The 17,596-nt window shown below is 40.2% G+C and overlaps 1 protein-coding gene across 1 annotated transcript in view; it reads left to right on the top strand.

Annotated features, from left to right (window-relative positions):
* The window catches only part of col24a1 (collagen type XXIV alpha 1), an 82,288-nt gene that overhangs the window by 54,585 nt on the left and 10,107 nt on the right, over positions 1 to 17,596 (top strand). Inside the window, exons 29-49 of the mRNA XM_058073812.2 lie at positions 1,201 to 1,254; positions 2,244 to 2,288; positions 3,087 to 3,131; positions 5,169 to 5,222; positions 5,749 to 5,802; positions 5,881 to 5,934; positions 6,174 to 6,227; positions 7,308 to 7,361; positions 8,148 to 8,255; positions 8,966 to 9,019; positions 9,106 to 9,213; positions 10,049 to 10,102; positions 11,284 to 11,337; positions 11,474 to 11,530; positions 11,774 to 11,827; positions 12,227 to 12,280; positions 12,368 to 12,421; positions 14,212 to 14,265; positions 14,839 to 14,946; positions 17,153 to 17,260; positions 17,341 to 17,448. Of these exons, the coding sequence (XP_057929795.2) occupies positions 1,201 to 1,254; positions 2,244 to 2,288; positions 3,087 to 3,131; positions 5,169 to 5,222; positions 5,749 to 5,802; positions 5,881 to 5,934; positions 6,174 to 6,227; positions 7,308 to 7,361; positions 8,148 to 8,255; positions 8,966 to 9,019; positions 9,106 to 9,213; positions 10,049 to 10,102; positions 11,284 to 11,337; positions 11,474 to 11,530; positions 11,774 to 11,827; positions 12,227 to 12,280; positions 12,368 to 12,421; positions 14,212 to 14,265; positions 14,839 to 14,946; positions 17,153 to 17,260; positions 17,341 to 17,448 (1,389 nt within the window). The remainder of the gene's footprint in view (positions 1 to 1,200; positions 1,255 to 2,243; positions 2,289 to 3,086; positions 3,132 to 5,168; positions 5,223 to 5,748; positions 5,803 to 5,880; positions 5,935 to 6,173; positions 6,228 to 7,307; positions 7,362 to 8,147; positions 8,256 to 8,965; positions 9,020 to 9,105; positions 9,214 to 10,048; positions 10,103 to 11,283; positions 11,338 to 11,473; positions 11,531 to 11,773; positions 11,828 to 12,226; positions 12,281 to 12,367; positions 12,422 to 14,211; positions 14,266 to 14,838; positions 14,947 to 17,152; positions 17,261 to 17,340; positions 17,449 to 17,596) is intronic.

Raw genomic sequence — 17,596 nt, 5'->3', positions numbered from 1 at the left:
GGAGCTGGACAAAGTAATCAGCGAGAGGGAAGTCTGGGCTGCTGCCCCTGCGTTGCGACCTTTGATACGTGGAAGAAGATGGATGGATGGATGTTATTTTGACTTTGAGTTTTGTACTGGATGAAAACATGACTCAATGTTGGTGAAGTTATGACATTTCTTCTAATGAACTTAAAAGTCAAAAGTAGTTTAATTTAAGATGACTTTATTATTGGAATCTGATCATTAACAAGGTGTTTTTTTACGATTTTGCTACAAAAGTCCATCCATTCATTCATTTTCTTTAGCTTATCTGGGTCAGAATTACTGATGCAGCAGTCTCAGTGTCTACCTCCTCCTAATAAAATAGTAAAGAACCAATTTCCTCACTGATTTGAGCCAAGATCTTAGAAGAATTACAGCAAATGACAAACATTGAACCATTTGTCTGAAGTTGACAGTCTTCCAGTGACATCACAGCAATCAGGAACAGTCCGAAAGACTAAATGGTAGCAGATCCTCTGAAGCGAGAAACTTAAAATAGAACGGACTTGACAAAAATCTCTGATTGCTGGGGATTCCTCAAAGCAAAGAGTGGACAACAGAAGAAGTTGGAGATTTTTATCTTTATACCTGTGACATAGTGAAATAATTGGGTACAGTACTCTCCAAGGGTCTTACTTTAGGGATGATGTTATCCAATCCAATCCACTTTATTTATATAGCATATTTTATGAACAGAGTTTCCAAAGTGCTGCACAGACTAGCAAAATAAAAAGTAAAAATAAAATACAATAAATAAAGGTACAAATTGAATTTAATCCAAAACTAAAAGATCATTTAAGAAATAAAATAGTAAAATAGATATTAAAATATTAAAAACAAGAAGCAAAGCAATAAAAGTATAAAAAATAAAACCAATTAAAATAAAAAGAAAGAACTAAAAGAAACAGGACCATACGACTCACTCCGAGTTAAAAGCCAGATAATAAAAGTGGGTTTTAAGATGAGACTTAAAGCTTTCAATGTTGGGGGCCTTTTTTACTTGGGAGGGGAGAGCGCTCCATAGCTTGGGGCCAACCACAGAAAAGGCTCGGTCTCCCCTGGTCTTAAGTGTTGTCTTGGGCACCACAAGTTGGAGCCGGCCCTCGGACCTCAGTGACTGAAAGTGACAGATGCAAACTGTACATTGTTTCATTCGTGACATTGTGTCACCCACAGGGGCCTCAAGGTCCTGATGGCCTACTGGGAGAACCGGGACCTGAAGGTACCAAGGTAAACATAGCCAAATGTGTGCCTAAATGTTAACTGAAATATATGTACAGTAAAGTCTCGTTATATCGATATCGGTTATAACGAATTACTACTTATTACGATACTATTTTCATTTCCCGGCAAATTTCTAGTCTTTTATGATATAATTAGTTCCGTTAGTACGATACCCGGTTATTATGATAATCCGGTTACTACGATGCCCTTTTCATCTCCCGCCAGCCAATTTGGTCTGCTTATATCGATACAAAAGCATCTTATATCAATCTTTGCTTAAGGATTTCAATATCAAAAAAGAACACGGCGAACGGCTGCTTCCAGTCAACTTTATTTTTCACACTTCCACCACCAGAGCGCAGCACACACACCGATTCCCGCACTTCCTGGTTCACAGGTCATGCTCAACCCGCCCCACATAGCTGGCCAAACACATGCCTGCAACAGAAGAACCAACTGACATAGCATACACACCTATTCCAACGAAGACACAAGCGTACAAATACATATATTTAGTTGTGTTGTATTCAGATATCTTTTTATCGCTTGCAATAATCACTGTTTTTCAGATGTACATGCTGGCGTTCGTGGTTTCTCTCGTGTGTATAGATTCTATACAGGCATGTGTTTGGCCAGCTACGTGGGGCGGGTTGAGCATGACCTGTGAACCAGGAAGTGCGGGAATCGGTGTGTGTGCTGTGCTCTGGTGGTGGAAGTGTGAAAAATAAAGTTGACTGGAAGCAGCCGTTCGCCGTGTTCTTTTTTGGTATTGAAATCCTTAAGCAAAGATTGATTTAAGCTGTTTCTATACTTTAGAACAATGTCGAGTGCATTATTGCCCACTTTTAATGCAGTTCGGCGCAGGATCGGATATATGGATAGTCCGGTTATATCGGTATTTTTTCCGACTCCCGAGAATATCGATATAACGAGACTTTACTGTATATGTGTTCTTTTTCAATATATATGTCATATATTTTTATTTTCTCTTTTAGGGTGAAAGAGGTGACACTGGGACAAAAGGAGAACCCGGATTCATAGTACGTTCAAGTACATCTGCCTTGTTACGACAATTTCCTGATCGCATTGTACCCGAGGAAAAAGAACAGAAATGATTCTATTTCAAAGTAGATGACATCCTAAGTTGTTTGTGCTTCCAAGTATGTAACATCTTCAGCCATTTATATTCAGATGAAGGATATCCTCTAACTAAAAGACCCCCTTTATCTCCAGCCAAGTGTAATGATTGGCATTAAAAAAGGCATCATCCTGTAGCGTCGTTAACAAGCATGTGTTTTGAAGATGCATACTCACGTCCTGGAAACCACATGGCTACCACATATTGTTCCAAACATTAGCTCTGCTAAGTATAATGGACCTCTGGAAACAGCAGCGAGACTTTAATCTTTATTGAATGTTCCTCCTCTGATATAAACACATTTAACTAAAGGCTATATAGGAAACATTGACTAATAATGTCTAGCAAGGTGCAACACATGCAAGGTGAGCTTGTTGTGTAAGGTGCAGTGCTCTTCTCAAAAGTTGCAATATTATCAGCAGATGCATTTCATTTTGTGGCTGTGCTGTGTGCATACATACATACTGTACTTACATACATACATCGTCAACTGGAACCACAAATCAATTTCTCTGAAGTAAAAGTGTTGAGTAGTGAAAACATAACAATACAATTTGTGCTGATACTATGCAGCAATAATTACTTACACATAGTGCAATTATTTATGTTTGGGGTGATGCATTTAGTCAAGACATGATGTAGTCAGTAAATTCAACCATTCAAATATATTAAAATACCGTACCGATTTCTCTCATTCAAGGGCAAAGTTGGCATTCCAGGGGAGAGAGGCCTACCTGGGAAGCCTGTGAGTACTTTTGCATATTTAGTTAAATGTACTATAGTGAGTATGTGCTTTTTTTGTTTCTTAGGTGAATCCAATAGATAATAAATGACGATTGTAGTACAGTCAGGGCCAGTAAGAACTAAACACTATCAGAAGCAACCTAAATTATAGTATTTTTTTCATAAGATTGTGCTTCCAGTGATGTATGCATACATTGGATTTGTTTTGTCCAGTCAGATTTCTGTTTCTATGGGTTGCCAAGTCAGTGTAATCTGTTAAGGGCCTTCAGAGTTCGTAGTGCTGGCCCATGTTACTTAAACACTATTAGCAATGGAGTTGTTTCTTTAACCAGTGAGGTTTCAGATTCGCCTCGCAGGGCCAGCTAGCAGGCGTGCCAAACTGATTGCTTGATGCCTGACACTCAAGATAACAGTGCATTTTGAACGCATCATCACATGAATGCACATTGTTTAATTGATCCAGATCATTGTTACTTTATATATTTTATATAAAATCAGTCTTGGAAAGGTTTTTTTTCCAGACCAGAGCTTATGAGTACTTATAAGTGAGTGTGATGTATTTGTATAATTTTGACGTGGTATTGGTGATGCATCGGGATGCTGAGTCTGCATTGAAGGCCCATGTGTGAAATGCACCACCTGCCCCTGCTATTGACATATTCATTCATTCATTCATTTTCTACCGCTTATCCTCACGAGGGTCGTGGGGGATGCTGGAGCCTATCCCAGCTGCCTTCGTGCGAGAGGCGGAGTACACCCTGGACTGGTCGCCGGCCAATCACAGGGCACATATAGACAAACAACCATTCACACTCACATTCATACCGATGGACAATTTGGAGTCACCAATTAACCTAGCATGTTTTTGGAATGTGGGAGGAAATCGGAGTACCCGAAGAAAACCCACGCATGCACGGGGAGAACATGCAAACTCCACACAGAGATGGCTGAGGGTGGTATTGAACTCGGATTTCCTAGCTGTGAGGCCTGCGTGCTAACCACTCATCCGCCGTGCAGCCCCACACAAAATGTTTGAAATAGAGCAAGCAAAATGCTTTATTTTAGTATTGTTGGATCACATGTGCACTTCACTGCACTTTAGACCCAAGTGCTCATTGCAATGCTTTGAAGGTATTCTATGACAATAAAATATTCAATAGGTCATATCTAGTAATATGAAAATTGAAAACACATTTGATGAACCAGCAGTTTCATTGTGGAAACCTGGTTTAATAGCGCCATCTAGTGTTTGAAACACAACAATCCAGTCTTTTGTAGTCCTTTTCATTAGTTATTTTGGCTGCAGAATAATAATAAAAAATATTTATATATAATATACTACTAGAAATAAAATGCAATTTGACGATTGTTAGTTCAGATTATGTAGTTTTTTGTTGATTTATTTTTCTCAGCAAACTGCTATTTTACTTTATTTTTAATATATTGTTGTTTCGGGGCTGCATGGCGATCGAGTGGTTTGCCGCAGGCTTCACAGCTAGAAGACCCGAGTTCAATTCCACCCTCGGCCATCTCTGTGTGGAGTTTGCATGTTCTCCCCATGCATGCGTGGGTTTTTTCCGGGTACTCGGGTTTCCTCCCACATTCCAAAAACATGCTAGGCTCCAGCACCCCCCACCCCCCTGTGACCCTCGTGAGGATAAACAGTAGAATATTGTTGGTTCATTATTACCAAATTGTCATCAGACAACCACAATGTTTTTTCCTCACACTCTACTGAAGTGAATGGAAAAGCATGTTTTTCATTTAATATTACTGTGACTAATGTACATGGTCTATTAGTCCACTCCTTCAATGTTTGACTCAATACTGTTTCAAATTAGCAGCTGGCGAATTCACGTCTGAACTTGTAGACAGACGCTCTTACATCGCCTATCAGACAGCACTGAAATATCAAAACATACTCATCATGTTTGTGGTTTTATTCCTGATGACGATGATGATGAGCAGGAGAGGAAAAGGAGCTTGCTTCCATTCTGTGATTACACACATTTGTGATTGGTAATTTGCATGTTTCCAGGGTAAACCAGGTATTCCAGGAAGTCCTGGGGAGAGGGGCCCCCATGGTGAGGGTGTAAGTAGGCCTTACTTTCCTATCACCACACATCGTGAATACCATCTGGAAACTATAATGACACTTTGTGTCGATGTGCATCAAGTAGATGCTTGCTTATGTTGTTTCATGCGGCTTATTATCAGAGTTTGAACTGCCAGAGTGGGAAAAAAAAATAAGATTTTTCTTTTGTTTCCTGTTCTCCTTCATACCTTATGCCTCCTCACTTGGATCTGTCTTGAAGCTTTTAATATTCCTGGAAATAAGCCGAGCCCTGAGGGAAATCAAGAATGTCAAACAATCAAATATTTTTTAGGGCGTGAGGTTTCCATAGTACCAGAGGAGGTATTAGTTATAAATCTCATCTTACTTCAGTCAATGTTATCAGGTTTCACTGATGTAATCATGATTGTTTGTGTTTGTTTGGAAATTGTACGTTACATTTGTGTATTATGTCTGTTCCACTGATTTATCCATGGCTTACATAGGAAGTCAAGTATTGACACTACTCCAGTCAACGTATTTTACAATGTTTGTTCTCTTGCAGGGACCCAGAGGGCCTCTTGGAGAGGCAGGACCCGATGGAGAGCAAGGGCTTGAAGTAACTTCATTGATTATTTTTCTACTGACTCGTTATTTGTTGGCAGATTTCACTTTTAAGTTTTGATTGCCACTTCAGGGTGGGCCTGGTGTTGAAGGGGAACCGGGTGCCATTGGAGAACCAGGGTTAAAGGTCTGTATGACCCCACAATGTTAGACTGCCGCCTCTATACCTTGGAAAATTTATTTGTTAGCTCTCTTTAGCTATGTGGGAAAACTTTGAACATGCTGTTGCAATTTGTACCTGTAATGTAATTATAGATTAGTCTAACACTGCCGCACTATCAAGTACTTGTTTGTTGTGAGTGCATGTACACATCTTAGCGTGTTTTGACTGCAGACAGCCTTTTATTCTATGTTGTGACACCACAGGGTGATGCTGGGCCTGCAGGAGATGAAGGGGAGCAGGGACAAGAAGGAATTAGAGTGAGTAGCAATAAACTACAGACTGTATGAATGATATATGATATGTAGTATTGTACACTTGACACTAGGTGTCGGTAATGTTACTGGAATGTTTGATGCAGGTTGATCGCTGCAACAACAGGGTTTTATTGCAGGTTTGAGTTATCTCACAATGCACAATAATCCCTAATAAAAACATGGCATCACACATGTGCACAAGTCTTACAACTTGTAGCCTACTATATTGGATAATACCAGTGTAAAGGTGACTATAGTTCATGTATATATATTTACAAATTGTATTTAGAAGGTTGTAAACTGGTTTACAAGTAAAAAAAATATTCCAATTGTAAATAAGAAATCCTATTTTGCGGAAATTCACTTGTCACGGTTGGGTCTGAAACCAATTAACCATAAGAAGCAAAGGATTACTATATGCACACTGATTTTTTTGTTTTTTGTTTATTAGTTGGGCTGCACAGCGGATAAGTGGTTAGCGCGCAGACCTCACAGCTAGGAGACCAGGGTTCAATTCCACCCTCGGCCATCTCTGTGTGGAGTTCGCATGTTCTCCCTGTGCATGCGTGGGTTTTCTCCGGGTACTCACTGAGTGTGAATGGTTGTTTGTCTATATGTGCCTTGTGATTGGTTGGCGACCAGTCCAGGGTGTACCCCGCCTCTCGCCTGAAAACAGCTGGGATAGGCTCCAGCATGCCCACGACCCTCGTGAGGATAAGCAGTAGAAAATAAATGAATGTATGTTCATTCTCTGTTCTCATGCAAACGGCTAAAAGATACTTAACCTATTTGTGGATATCTATATATGAATGCAGGTTTTATTTACCCTACCAGAATAAATGAAGAAGCTGTTTGATGTGTTTATGTTCACTCTTAAAAAAAATGTTCCTGGAAGTTGTTTTTGCAAAAGTTCTCCATTGCTACATAATTCCATGTCTACAGAAATTGCTTTCCATGGGTACAGCTTTCTGTTCTTATGATGTTTGTTTTTTTTCGTCTTTTTCCCTGATTAGGGATCGTTTTGGCTTGAGCCCTTTATGATAACATATCATATTGTGAGTCTTCTTGTGTGTGTGTTTTTAGGGTCCTCCTGGTCTACCTGGTGAAGATGGTCCTCAAGGGAAAGACGGTCCCAAGGTGAAGAAAAACTAGTCATGTCACATGAAATCAACCCTAATGCCAAAATATGTAAAAGTACAGTTTTTATTTGGCATCTAAACGAGATCAACCAAAGAAAATAGTCTTGGGTTAGATCCCTACCGCAAGCTTCATACTGATACTCCAGTGCATTACGTAAATCTGACTCATACACAGGATTTGAAAAGGATTAGAATTAACAGAATGTTAATCCACAAGGCTTCTTGTGTGGAGTTTGTCTATTTATGTCCCTGATGGTTGTGTCCTATGGGGGTGGTCACCTTAGCTGTTTTTGCTTGCTGTCATTGCTTGTGGATATTCTTTGCCTTACACTCTTCTGTGGAATGAGACAGTCTTTGGGGGAGAGATGTTTAGAGAGGCCTGTTTATTTTAACATAAATGGCTTCTTTCATTTATTTTATTTATATTTACCCACAAGGCAAGAGAACGACCGTTTGTGAAGTGGGACAATCGACAACGACCACAACAACTCTATTGTGACCTCTTCCAGAGGACACGCCCACCACAGACATAAATGGGGAAACACCATACTTGAAATTAAGAATTAAAGAAGCCTTTTGAAGTAAAGATGAAACATCAACAAACAAATTGAACCTTTACCATGACCTGGGTTACCGAGAATGTACATAGATAGACATGTAGCCAGTGTACAGCAGTTTGTATTCTCAATTATTGCCCCACTTGTTCCTAATATTAAACATCATTATTCACATTATAAGTAAATTGATTCATTTTACTTTGGTCTTCCATTGTGTCACCCATTAGGGTGAGCCTGGTGAGCGGGGGCCAGTCGGAGAGCCAGGGGACAAAGGGCTAGAAGGAGACAAAGGACCCCCAGGACCACCTGGACAAGCTGGGAAACAGGGCTTCCGGGTACAAATATTTAAGATTTATAAACAAAGCTGATAGAAAACAAATAGGGAGCTGCATTGATGGAAATACCTTTATTTGAATTTAAAAAATTTCAATTGTTTGATTTAAAAGAGGAATACTATGAGTAATGTTCCCACTTTTATGTTACACATAAGGAAATAACATAGCGGCATGGCGGACTAGTGGTTAGCGTGGAGACCTCATAGCTAGGAGACCAGGGTTCAATTCCTCCCTCGGCCGTCTTTGTGTGGAGTTTGTGGAGTCTCCCAGTGCAAGCATGGGTTTCTCCGGGTTTCCTCCCACATTCCAAAAACATGCTAGGTTAATTGGCCACTCCAAATTGTCCATAGGTATGAATGTGAGTGTGAATGGTTGTTTGTCTATAGGTACCCTGTGATTGGCTGGCGACCAGTCCAGGGTGTACCCCGCCTCTCGCCCAAAAGACAGCTGGGATAGGCTCCAGCGACCCTCGTGTGGAAAAAGCGGTAGAAAATGAATTAATGAATAAGCAAATAACCTTTTAGGAACAAAATCTACTGACATGTCGTACTACAAATAATCACTACCAATATTCCCCAGCAGAGGTCAGCCTTCACTACAAGAAAGCTCAGCACTAGTGGGGAGTAGATAATGATAAATGTTGTTACATTTGATGTATTACATTTGATTTTGTGGAATATGTTATCCATCTAATAAGACCTGCATTACAGGGACCAGAAGGAAAAGCAGGACCCACAGGGAACAGGGGACGGAGTGGAAAGAAGGTAATAATACACAAAGATATTAAAAACTAGCACCATTCTTGTATCTATGTCCACACACAATGCTGACAAAAGTGTACTCTGCCCAGGGTGAGAGGGGCCCTCCCGGTGTCGTTGGTGAGCCTGGTGATCGTGGAGGCAATGGCCTGCCAGGCGAGGCGGCTCCGAAAGGGACAAGAGGAACTCGAGGGCCTCCAGTTAGTTTCCACTTTTCTTTATCCTGGTTTGGATTAGTCACATATAACGTTGAAAATCTGACATGTAAACACAGTACACACATTATTCCACACATGCCCTAATTGCTGAAACTGCATGAATTCATGTGTATGAGGGCAAAATTATTTCACTAAATTATATGATGTCTCAGCTGCACGGTGATCGAGTGGTTAGCATGTATAGATATGACCTGGGTTTGAATCTCTGTTTGGCCATCTCTGTTACTCTGTTTGCATGTTCTCCCCGTGCATTTGTGGATTTTCTCCGGGTACTCCGGTTTCCTCCCACATTCCCAAAACATGCATGTTAGGTTAATTGGCAACTAAATTGTCCATAGGTGTCCACTGTTTGTCTATATGTGCCCTGTGATTGGCTGGTAACCAGTCCAAGGTGTACCCCACCTCTTGCCCAAAGTCAGCTGGAATAGGCTCCAGCATTCCCCCGAGACCCTAACGAGGATAAACGGCATCCAAATGAATAAACAGATGGATATATGATGTCTGCAGTCCCGCGTGTCTTGAATACTATAAATATTAGATCTGTGTTTTAGGCTTGTGAGAGTAACAAATACAGGAAAAAATCCAGGTGGATGGTATCCATTCCTTGACAAAAACAGCTTTTTAGTCCAAACCCATTTTGAACATGTTGTTATAGGTGTGGAGAAAAGATTTATCTCCCCATCGTAAAACCACAGCATGTGTGTGTCGCTGAAGCCAGGGTTATATTTAGCTAAACCGCAGTGGAGATGAAAAAACACACACACAAAAAAATGACTTATTCACAGTTTATTTTGGTGTATTTTCTTCATTTTTCAAGGGTCAGCCTGGCGTCATGGGCATGGAGGGGCAACCAGGATTGGCAGGATACACAGTGAGTTATTCTACTTGTGGTTTTATAAGAACATGTTTGCACAATGTGGAAAAAAAAGAAAACATACTTGACATTCATGGCTCCACAGAACATAACGCTGATCATTTAAAATTGTGTGAAGTTAAATAAAACATGGTCAGTGTTATATCTTCAAATTCTGGTTAGTGTAACTTGGCTTGGCTGCAATAAAAGGCCACTCCAAAATGTGTGCTTTTACTGTATTTGGGCGGGGGGGTCAAAAAAACAATTGAGTATCTGGTGTGACTACGATTGCCTTGCCAGGAGACATGACCAGGTATTTGACTGTGGTCTGCGTATTGCTGATCCACCCCAATTAATGGCAGTGCAAAGTTGCTGGATGTCGGAACAACAATGGTCCTCAGGATCTTGAACCGTGAATGGTCATGGTATCATCAGTAAAATACACTTTTCTTTGTTGTCCATAGAATATGCTTACCCATATTCATCCATGGGTTGAGACTTTGATGAGGATTTTGGCCAAACTAATGCACACCTGTAATAATAATTATTATGCTATCCAACCAGCATCTTAATACACCACACCTGTGAGGTGGATGACTTGACGTGCTCCGACGTTTCACACCCTTTCTTCTTACCCACTTAACCTGTTTATCCTAAGAACATACATAAAGTTCTGCATCCACATTTGTTCCATAGTAGTCATGTTCATCAGTTCTCACCAAGTTTTCCATGATGAGCGCTCTCTATGATATTGTTATTGACAGAAGTAATAGGAATAGGTGAATCCCTATTTCGTGCATTGTTCAAGAACCCTGCCAGCTCGAGGCAGATATCTAGAATGAATAGAAAAGGGAAACAGATGTTTGTGTCTCATGTAGGGATTGTGACTAATGGGTAAAATTGCTCCCCAAAAAGTGCAGTTCTTCTTTAAGTAGGGCAGAATATATATATTTTTTTTACATGAAGTGATCAATGGTGTATGTAAGTATGCCAAACCCAAAACCTTTGAATAAAGTCCAATGTGTTCATGTAGCACATATTTTAACTACAGCCCCCATTCTATGACAGAATATGAGAAAATACTTGTCTTTATGGTAAACAATTCTGCTTAGTATTCTGAAAACATTCACTGTGTAAGTATTGTATCAGCTTGTTCCTGTATTGCAACACAATTAGCTTAATAAGGTTTCTCACTTTAGGGTCATGCTGGAAAACTAGGGCCTATTGGACCCCCTGGGCCAAAGGGTGAAAAGGTAACAAGGACAGAACACGTCTTGTTTTTTTCAGTTGCTTTTATTTGTATTTACAGAATGCCTAACAGTGTCTAGCCAAAATCCCAAAGTAAACATTCCTCAGTGTGTAATTGTGAATGTGTTTGCTCAATTCCAGGGTTATCCAGGCGAGGACAATAAGACCCCAGGACTACCAGGGCCCTTAGGTGAACCAGTAGGTCCTTTAAACCTCATTTCTGAATCCCTACCTTTTGGTTCCGTTCAATCTAAGCTAGAACCATTTATAGTAAAAAAAAAATGTATAAGTAACATTCACATATAACGCTGAAATCAAGAACATCCACCAGTTTGCAACAAATATGGCAGACATGGGAGATTGCTTATTTGATGCTATGTTTAGATGTCATCAAGATCATACAGTGTGGGACTTCATCAGAGTACATTTGTGTCTAAACAGGGGCCACCAGGACAGCAGGGAGATTGTGGCGAGCCAGGAGATGAAGGGTATCAGGTAGAATCATTGCATTCATATTCTGCAACTTGGGTGAGAGTCGGCGTACACACCACATGTCAATCACAGTACACAAATACACAAACAATGCTTCACACGCCCATTCACACCTATGGGCACATTACAGTGCTGTATACAATTAACCAAACGGGCATGTTCCGAGACTGTGGAGGGAAACCCGAGTACCCACAGAGAAAAGGGTCTGAACCACACGGCTGTGAGGCAGATGTGCTAACCACACTACCACCGTGCTACCCGCAGAAAAAAAAAACACCCAACATATTACATAAAAATATTAAATATGACCAGTTTGGTTCTTCCTGCGGTAACCGTACTTATTTACATTACCTTATGTGATTCTGTCACGTTGTCAAGAAATGTAATTCTATTGTGTTTCAGGGACATATTGGTACCACTGGATCTCGCGGGGCCATTGGATCACCAGGCTTACCTGTAAGTCAGCCATAAATGTCAATGGATCTATGCTCCTGTGTCAATACAAAGCATATATTATTTGTATTATGTTGCTACTTTGCTTAGGGATCACCAGGCATACCTGGAAATCCAGGTTCGAAAGGCGAGATGGGCGCTGCGGTGAGTTTGTGCAAATGAAACAACTCATTAGAATTTGAAAACAAGCTTATTTGTTGGCCTGTTGCTGGCCTATATACTGTAGAATCCTCCCTTTTATAGCTTAAACAGAACAGACCACACCACCCAAATGGATTTTTCCTTTGTCACCAGACACTCTTGCATGTTGCACTTTTTTCCCTTCGGGGCTTATTTTCTGAGCTTTATGGTTTAGCTCAGCTTTTGTAGGGTTTTATTAAAGTAGAAAGGGACGACCTAACCTCTTAATATGAGACACCTGATGGAAATGGGTTTTAGCTGCAGATTATAGACTGAAAAGAAAGAACAAATTACAATTGTGCCAATTTCCGTGACCACCCTGAATTCAAGGTTCTTCTACACTTTTTCTGAATAGTTTACTTCAGAAACACCCATGTAGTATTTGCCTCCGCACGCCGATCGGTTTTGTGATCAGCTTTGAACAGCATTTATCGGCATATGCCGATCACATATTTTTTTAAGGAAATCAGTGCTCCCCTACTCGTATGTAATCCCAAATGCTGGTACTATATGGAAATGCAGCCCACATCAAACAGCGACATTCAGAAGATAGCAGCAGAGACATCAAATGTATTTTATACTGGTGAGTGAGCGTGGGGGTCTATTTTGTGTCGTATTTATGTTTAATATGTTATTATTTATACTATATTGTCTGCTATATTAGGTAATATGAGTGTTAAGGTGACTATAGGGGTGTTATTTCATGTCTACAGGGCTCTAATAATGTTTAAAAAACATTTAGAAGGCTGTCTTCCATTGATCCAACTATGAAAATATACTATATTATACTCTAAATTGTCAGAGTAGTTAGCACGCAAGCCACACAGCTAGTAGACACGAGTTCGATTCCACCCTCGGGCATCTCTGTGTGGAGTTTGCATGTTCTCCCCGTGCATGCGTGGGTTTTTTTCGGGTACTCCGGTTTCCTCCCACATTCCATAAACATGCTAGGTTAATGTCCAGGGTGTACCCCGCCTCTCGCCCGAAGACAGCTGGGATAGGCTCCAGCACCCCCTGCGACCCTCGTGAGGAAAAAGCGGTAGAAAATGAATGAATGAATGAATGTTAATATTTATACTATATTGTCTGCTATATTAGGTAATATGAGTGTTAAGGTGACTATAGGGGTGTTATTTCATGTCTACAGGGCTCTAATAATGTTTAAAAAACATTTAGAAGGCTGTTTTCCATTGATCCAACTATGAAAATATACTATATTATACTCTAAATTGTCAGAGTAGTTAGCACGCAAGCCACACAGCTAGTAGACACGAGTTCGATTCCACCCTCGGGCATCTCTGTGTGGAGTTTGCATGTTCTCCCCGTGCATGCGTGGGTTTTCTTCGGGTACCCCGGTTTCCTCCCACATTCCATAAACATGCTAGGTTAATGTCCAGGGTGTACCCCGCCTCTCGCCCGAAGACAGCTGGGATAGGCTCCAGCACCCGCTGCGGCCCCCTGTGAGGATAAGCGGCAGAGAATGAATAAATGAATGAGAGATTACAGCATATATATATATATATATGTATGTGTGTGATTGGCATATGCCAATATGCCAATAAATATACAAATGTGAGCATATTGTGGTAGCTACTGAAGACGAGATAAAGTCAGGAACTCGGGTTCTCTGTGAGGCTCGTATTAGATACGATCTTGAAAAGTCTTGAAAATTTCCTCTGGTCATTCCGCTCTGTATGTTTTTCTTCATGTCTGTGTATGTTTTGTTCCGTTTTTCTCTCTCTGTGTTTATGTAGGGTCCAGCAGGGAAAAAAGGAGCAAGGGGGTTGACTGGAGCTCCTGGAGTTGAAGTGAGTATCACATCTCTTAAACCATCACACGCACACACAGCCAGATCTTGGCAAGACTAGAATGAAGGGCACAACAGGTAGTCACTGCACATCCATCCAATAATAATTTCACATAGAATAACAATGGTATTCATGCATTGAGAATTAGCACTCAGAGAAGGAAACACACAGACGTTCCCAATGTAGTTTTACTTTTCAGAAGAAATCAAAAACCTGGTAAAAGACTCTGTCCAGAGTATAAGCGCTCACGCTAAGTCCATTGGGATATGCTCCAGTTTCCATGTAAACCTGTTAGCAATATAGAAAATGGATGGACATATGGTACTGAAGCCAGACTTAGTCCTTAGTGACAACCCAGATGTCATTTTTACTGTATAAAGAGTACATACTGTATGTATGATAGAAGTAATGTAAGGACGTCCAGTGGGATGCATTGTGGTTGTCTCTGACCTTGCCTTTCTTGATGTTCATGTGCGGCTTTTACTTTTATTTTTGTGAATGCAATCTGGCAAATGTATAAGAATGAAGAAAATTCCGATTTTTGACTCAACTAATCCCTTGGATCTTTTGAAGGGTCCATATGGTTTACCTGGACCCAAAGGCTTGAAGGGCTACAGCGGACCGGATGGTCCCCCAGGGCTGACTGGCTTGCCAGGATTACCTGGAAAACAAGGGCGGCAGGTATATCCTCATGCAGTATTTTATTGGCATTGATTTATGTACTGTATCAGTATGTACCAACTCAGTAAGAAGCAACTACAAATCATTCATAGAAATCTTGTGTCAATAATGGTGGTCGTCTCCAGTGAGATTTTACCAGTTTTACCAGTAACCAAGGTAAAATGAGGGACAGTATGACACCGATCGAGATATTTCGCTGCATCTCTGAACCGAATGATGCTCTTCAGTTTTGGCTATCTTGTCTTTTCAGAATTTTTGGACCTCGTACTAACCAAAACTTGAAATTATTAGTATTTATTCAAAATTATTTAAATTATTTGCACAAATTACTCTTTACGCTGTACATTGTTGTTCATATCTGATGTCATCTATTTATTCTCCACATTATTATTATTATTTATTATTATTATGCAACATTTCGTTGGCAATTTCACTGCTGTGATATTGTGCAATGACAATAAAGAAAGCCCATCTATCTATCCGTCCATCCATCCATCCATCCATCCATCCAATGATTAAATGCCTTTTTACTTACTTTTAGACTTCCATGCCTGAAATCCTTTTAGCTGAGAGAATCATAATCATAGGTACTGCATTGTGAACTGAACTTGTGAATTATTCATAGATATTGCCATTCTTCTTTCATAGCTGTATTTTAAACCAGCTTGCCTGAACACACCACTATTTCTGGCTGCTTAAAACTACAGTTGATCACAGCAAGTATCTCAGTGGCTTTATTCTCAAAAAGTCTGTCAGGTTTTCGTGATCAATCCCATACTCTGTTCTACTCTTTTTGCCAGTTGGATGCACTTTGTGAAAGGATGGAATTTATTTAATAGATGGGTTTGGAGTCTTTCTGCTGTGTTTGACATTGTAATAGCTATGAGCAGCGGTACAGAAATTCAACTGGTTGTTGTCTTGATGCTGCCAGTTTCCCAGCAGGAAGGCATTTTTCGTTTGAGGTTTGTTGTTTTGGTGCTGAGTTATTTGATAGGGGACACGTATAATTATATATTTTATTATAATTATATATTAGATTATAGGGATGCTGTTTTATGCTGCTGCTATTTGCCAAGGTGGTTGTATAAAAGGTTAAAGTCAGGGTAATTCAAATGTCCATTGACTGCCAGGGGGGGCAAAAATAGCTAAGTACTTATAAATTTATTTTATAAACTTTATAAACTTATTTATTCTGTATATTTTGTATTTTTCATTCTTTTTTAATAGATGTGTCTGCACCTACTATACCAAAAAAAAATCCTAGTATGTGTTTGATCATGGCAATAAACCCTTTTCTGATTCTGATAAATTTAGTAATTCCCAGCCATTTTTTAAAATTCAGCCCCTTCAGTTCTGGTTATTTTAAATTATTTCAACACAGAATATTTGTTCTATGTGCTATATAAATATGGAACCTACCAAAAGAAAGATTAGACTGTTTCTACCTTATATAGGTCAAATATGCAGATCATCTTCATAGTTAAACAAAATAGGCTATGAATAACAAAAATAAGATCATTATATGTGAAAATAATGTGTGCTCTGTTGCAACTGTAGGCACCCCCATGTAGTCAGAATGGTATCATCTTCATCACATGACATTTTCATACAGTTCAACTCAGAGGTCGAATCAGACTCCTGAATCAAATTGTCGAATAGTTGAATACCCCCCCCCCCCCCCCCACACACACACACCCTGAGTAGTATGATTGTTTGTGTTTGTAGTAGCACACGTGTTATGTCTTAAGCATGCATTCCTGTGAGGGCTTAGTCGATATTTTCATTTTTAGGCCGAGTCTGTTTCTTATGCAAGAACTTCCCAGTGGCTGTGGGTTCATTTGATAAATTCCAAGTAGGTTCATTCAAACATACCATCATCTTTATTGAGGAACAGAAGCCATATGTGAGTCAAGGACCCACTCCGTCAGTTATTCTAATATCACTCGCCACTCACCATTCTGCCTCATCACGCCGCTGATGGAGCAGGAAATCACTTTGGTCTGCAGCGTGAGTGAGCATCTTAGTGACAGGCAGTCCGTTTTGTGGTTGACTTTGGAGTACATCGTGTAGAAGTGTTATGACCAGTTTTATGACCAGGCCAGCATACATCATCAGCACTGTGGTTTAAAACTATGCTCACATTTAAAAAATGTGTTCGGCTGTGCTGAACTTTGATCAACTTTTTACAACTGTGGTTATCTTTAAGGGTCACCGAGGCTTGGTTGGCCCAGTAGGACCTGCTGGACGTCCAGGTCCAAGGGGGAGTATTGGACATTCAGGACCATCTGGAGCAATTGGAGCACCTGGTCAGAAGGTGAAAATGACAAAAATATGTAATTTATTACAGCATGTTTTCATTGAAAAAGTTAATTGTATTTTTTTTAATTGGTTCAGGGTGACCTGGGCCTACCAGGAGACAGGGGATTGCCAGGACTCAAAGGCATGGAGGGGGCGACAGGTGACCAAGGCAGGAAGGGTGAGACAGGAAGCAAAGGACAACCAGTGAGTACATCAAGCATTTGTAGGAGCGGCATTCAGGGAACACCCTGAACTTGCACATTTTGGAATTCAATCAGTAAAAGGAGAAAGTTGAGCTTTAAAATAGAAGAAGAAACGGGACTGAGACAAAAAAAAACAACAATGTAAAACA

This window comes from Doryrhamphus excisus, linkage group LG4 (genome assembly GCF_037039965.1).
Source record: "Doryrhamphus excisus strain RoL-2023G ecotype Guam linkage group LG4, RoL_Dexc_Guam_v1.1, whole genome shotgun sequence".
Lineage (NCBI taxonomy): Eukaryota > Metazoa > Chordata > Actinopteri > Syngnathiformes > Syngnathidae > Doryrhamphus > Doryrhamphus excisus.
Note: the sequence above shows the minus strand (reverse complement) of the source record. Positions and strands in the feature narration are given on the sequence as shown.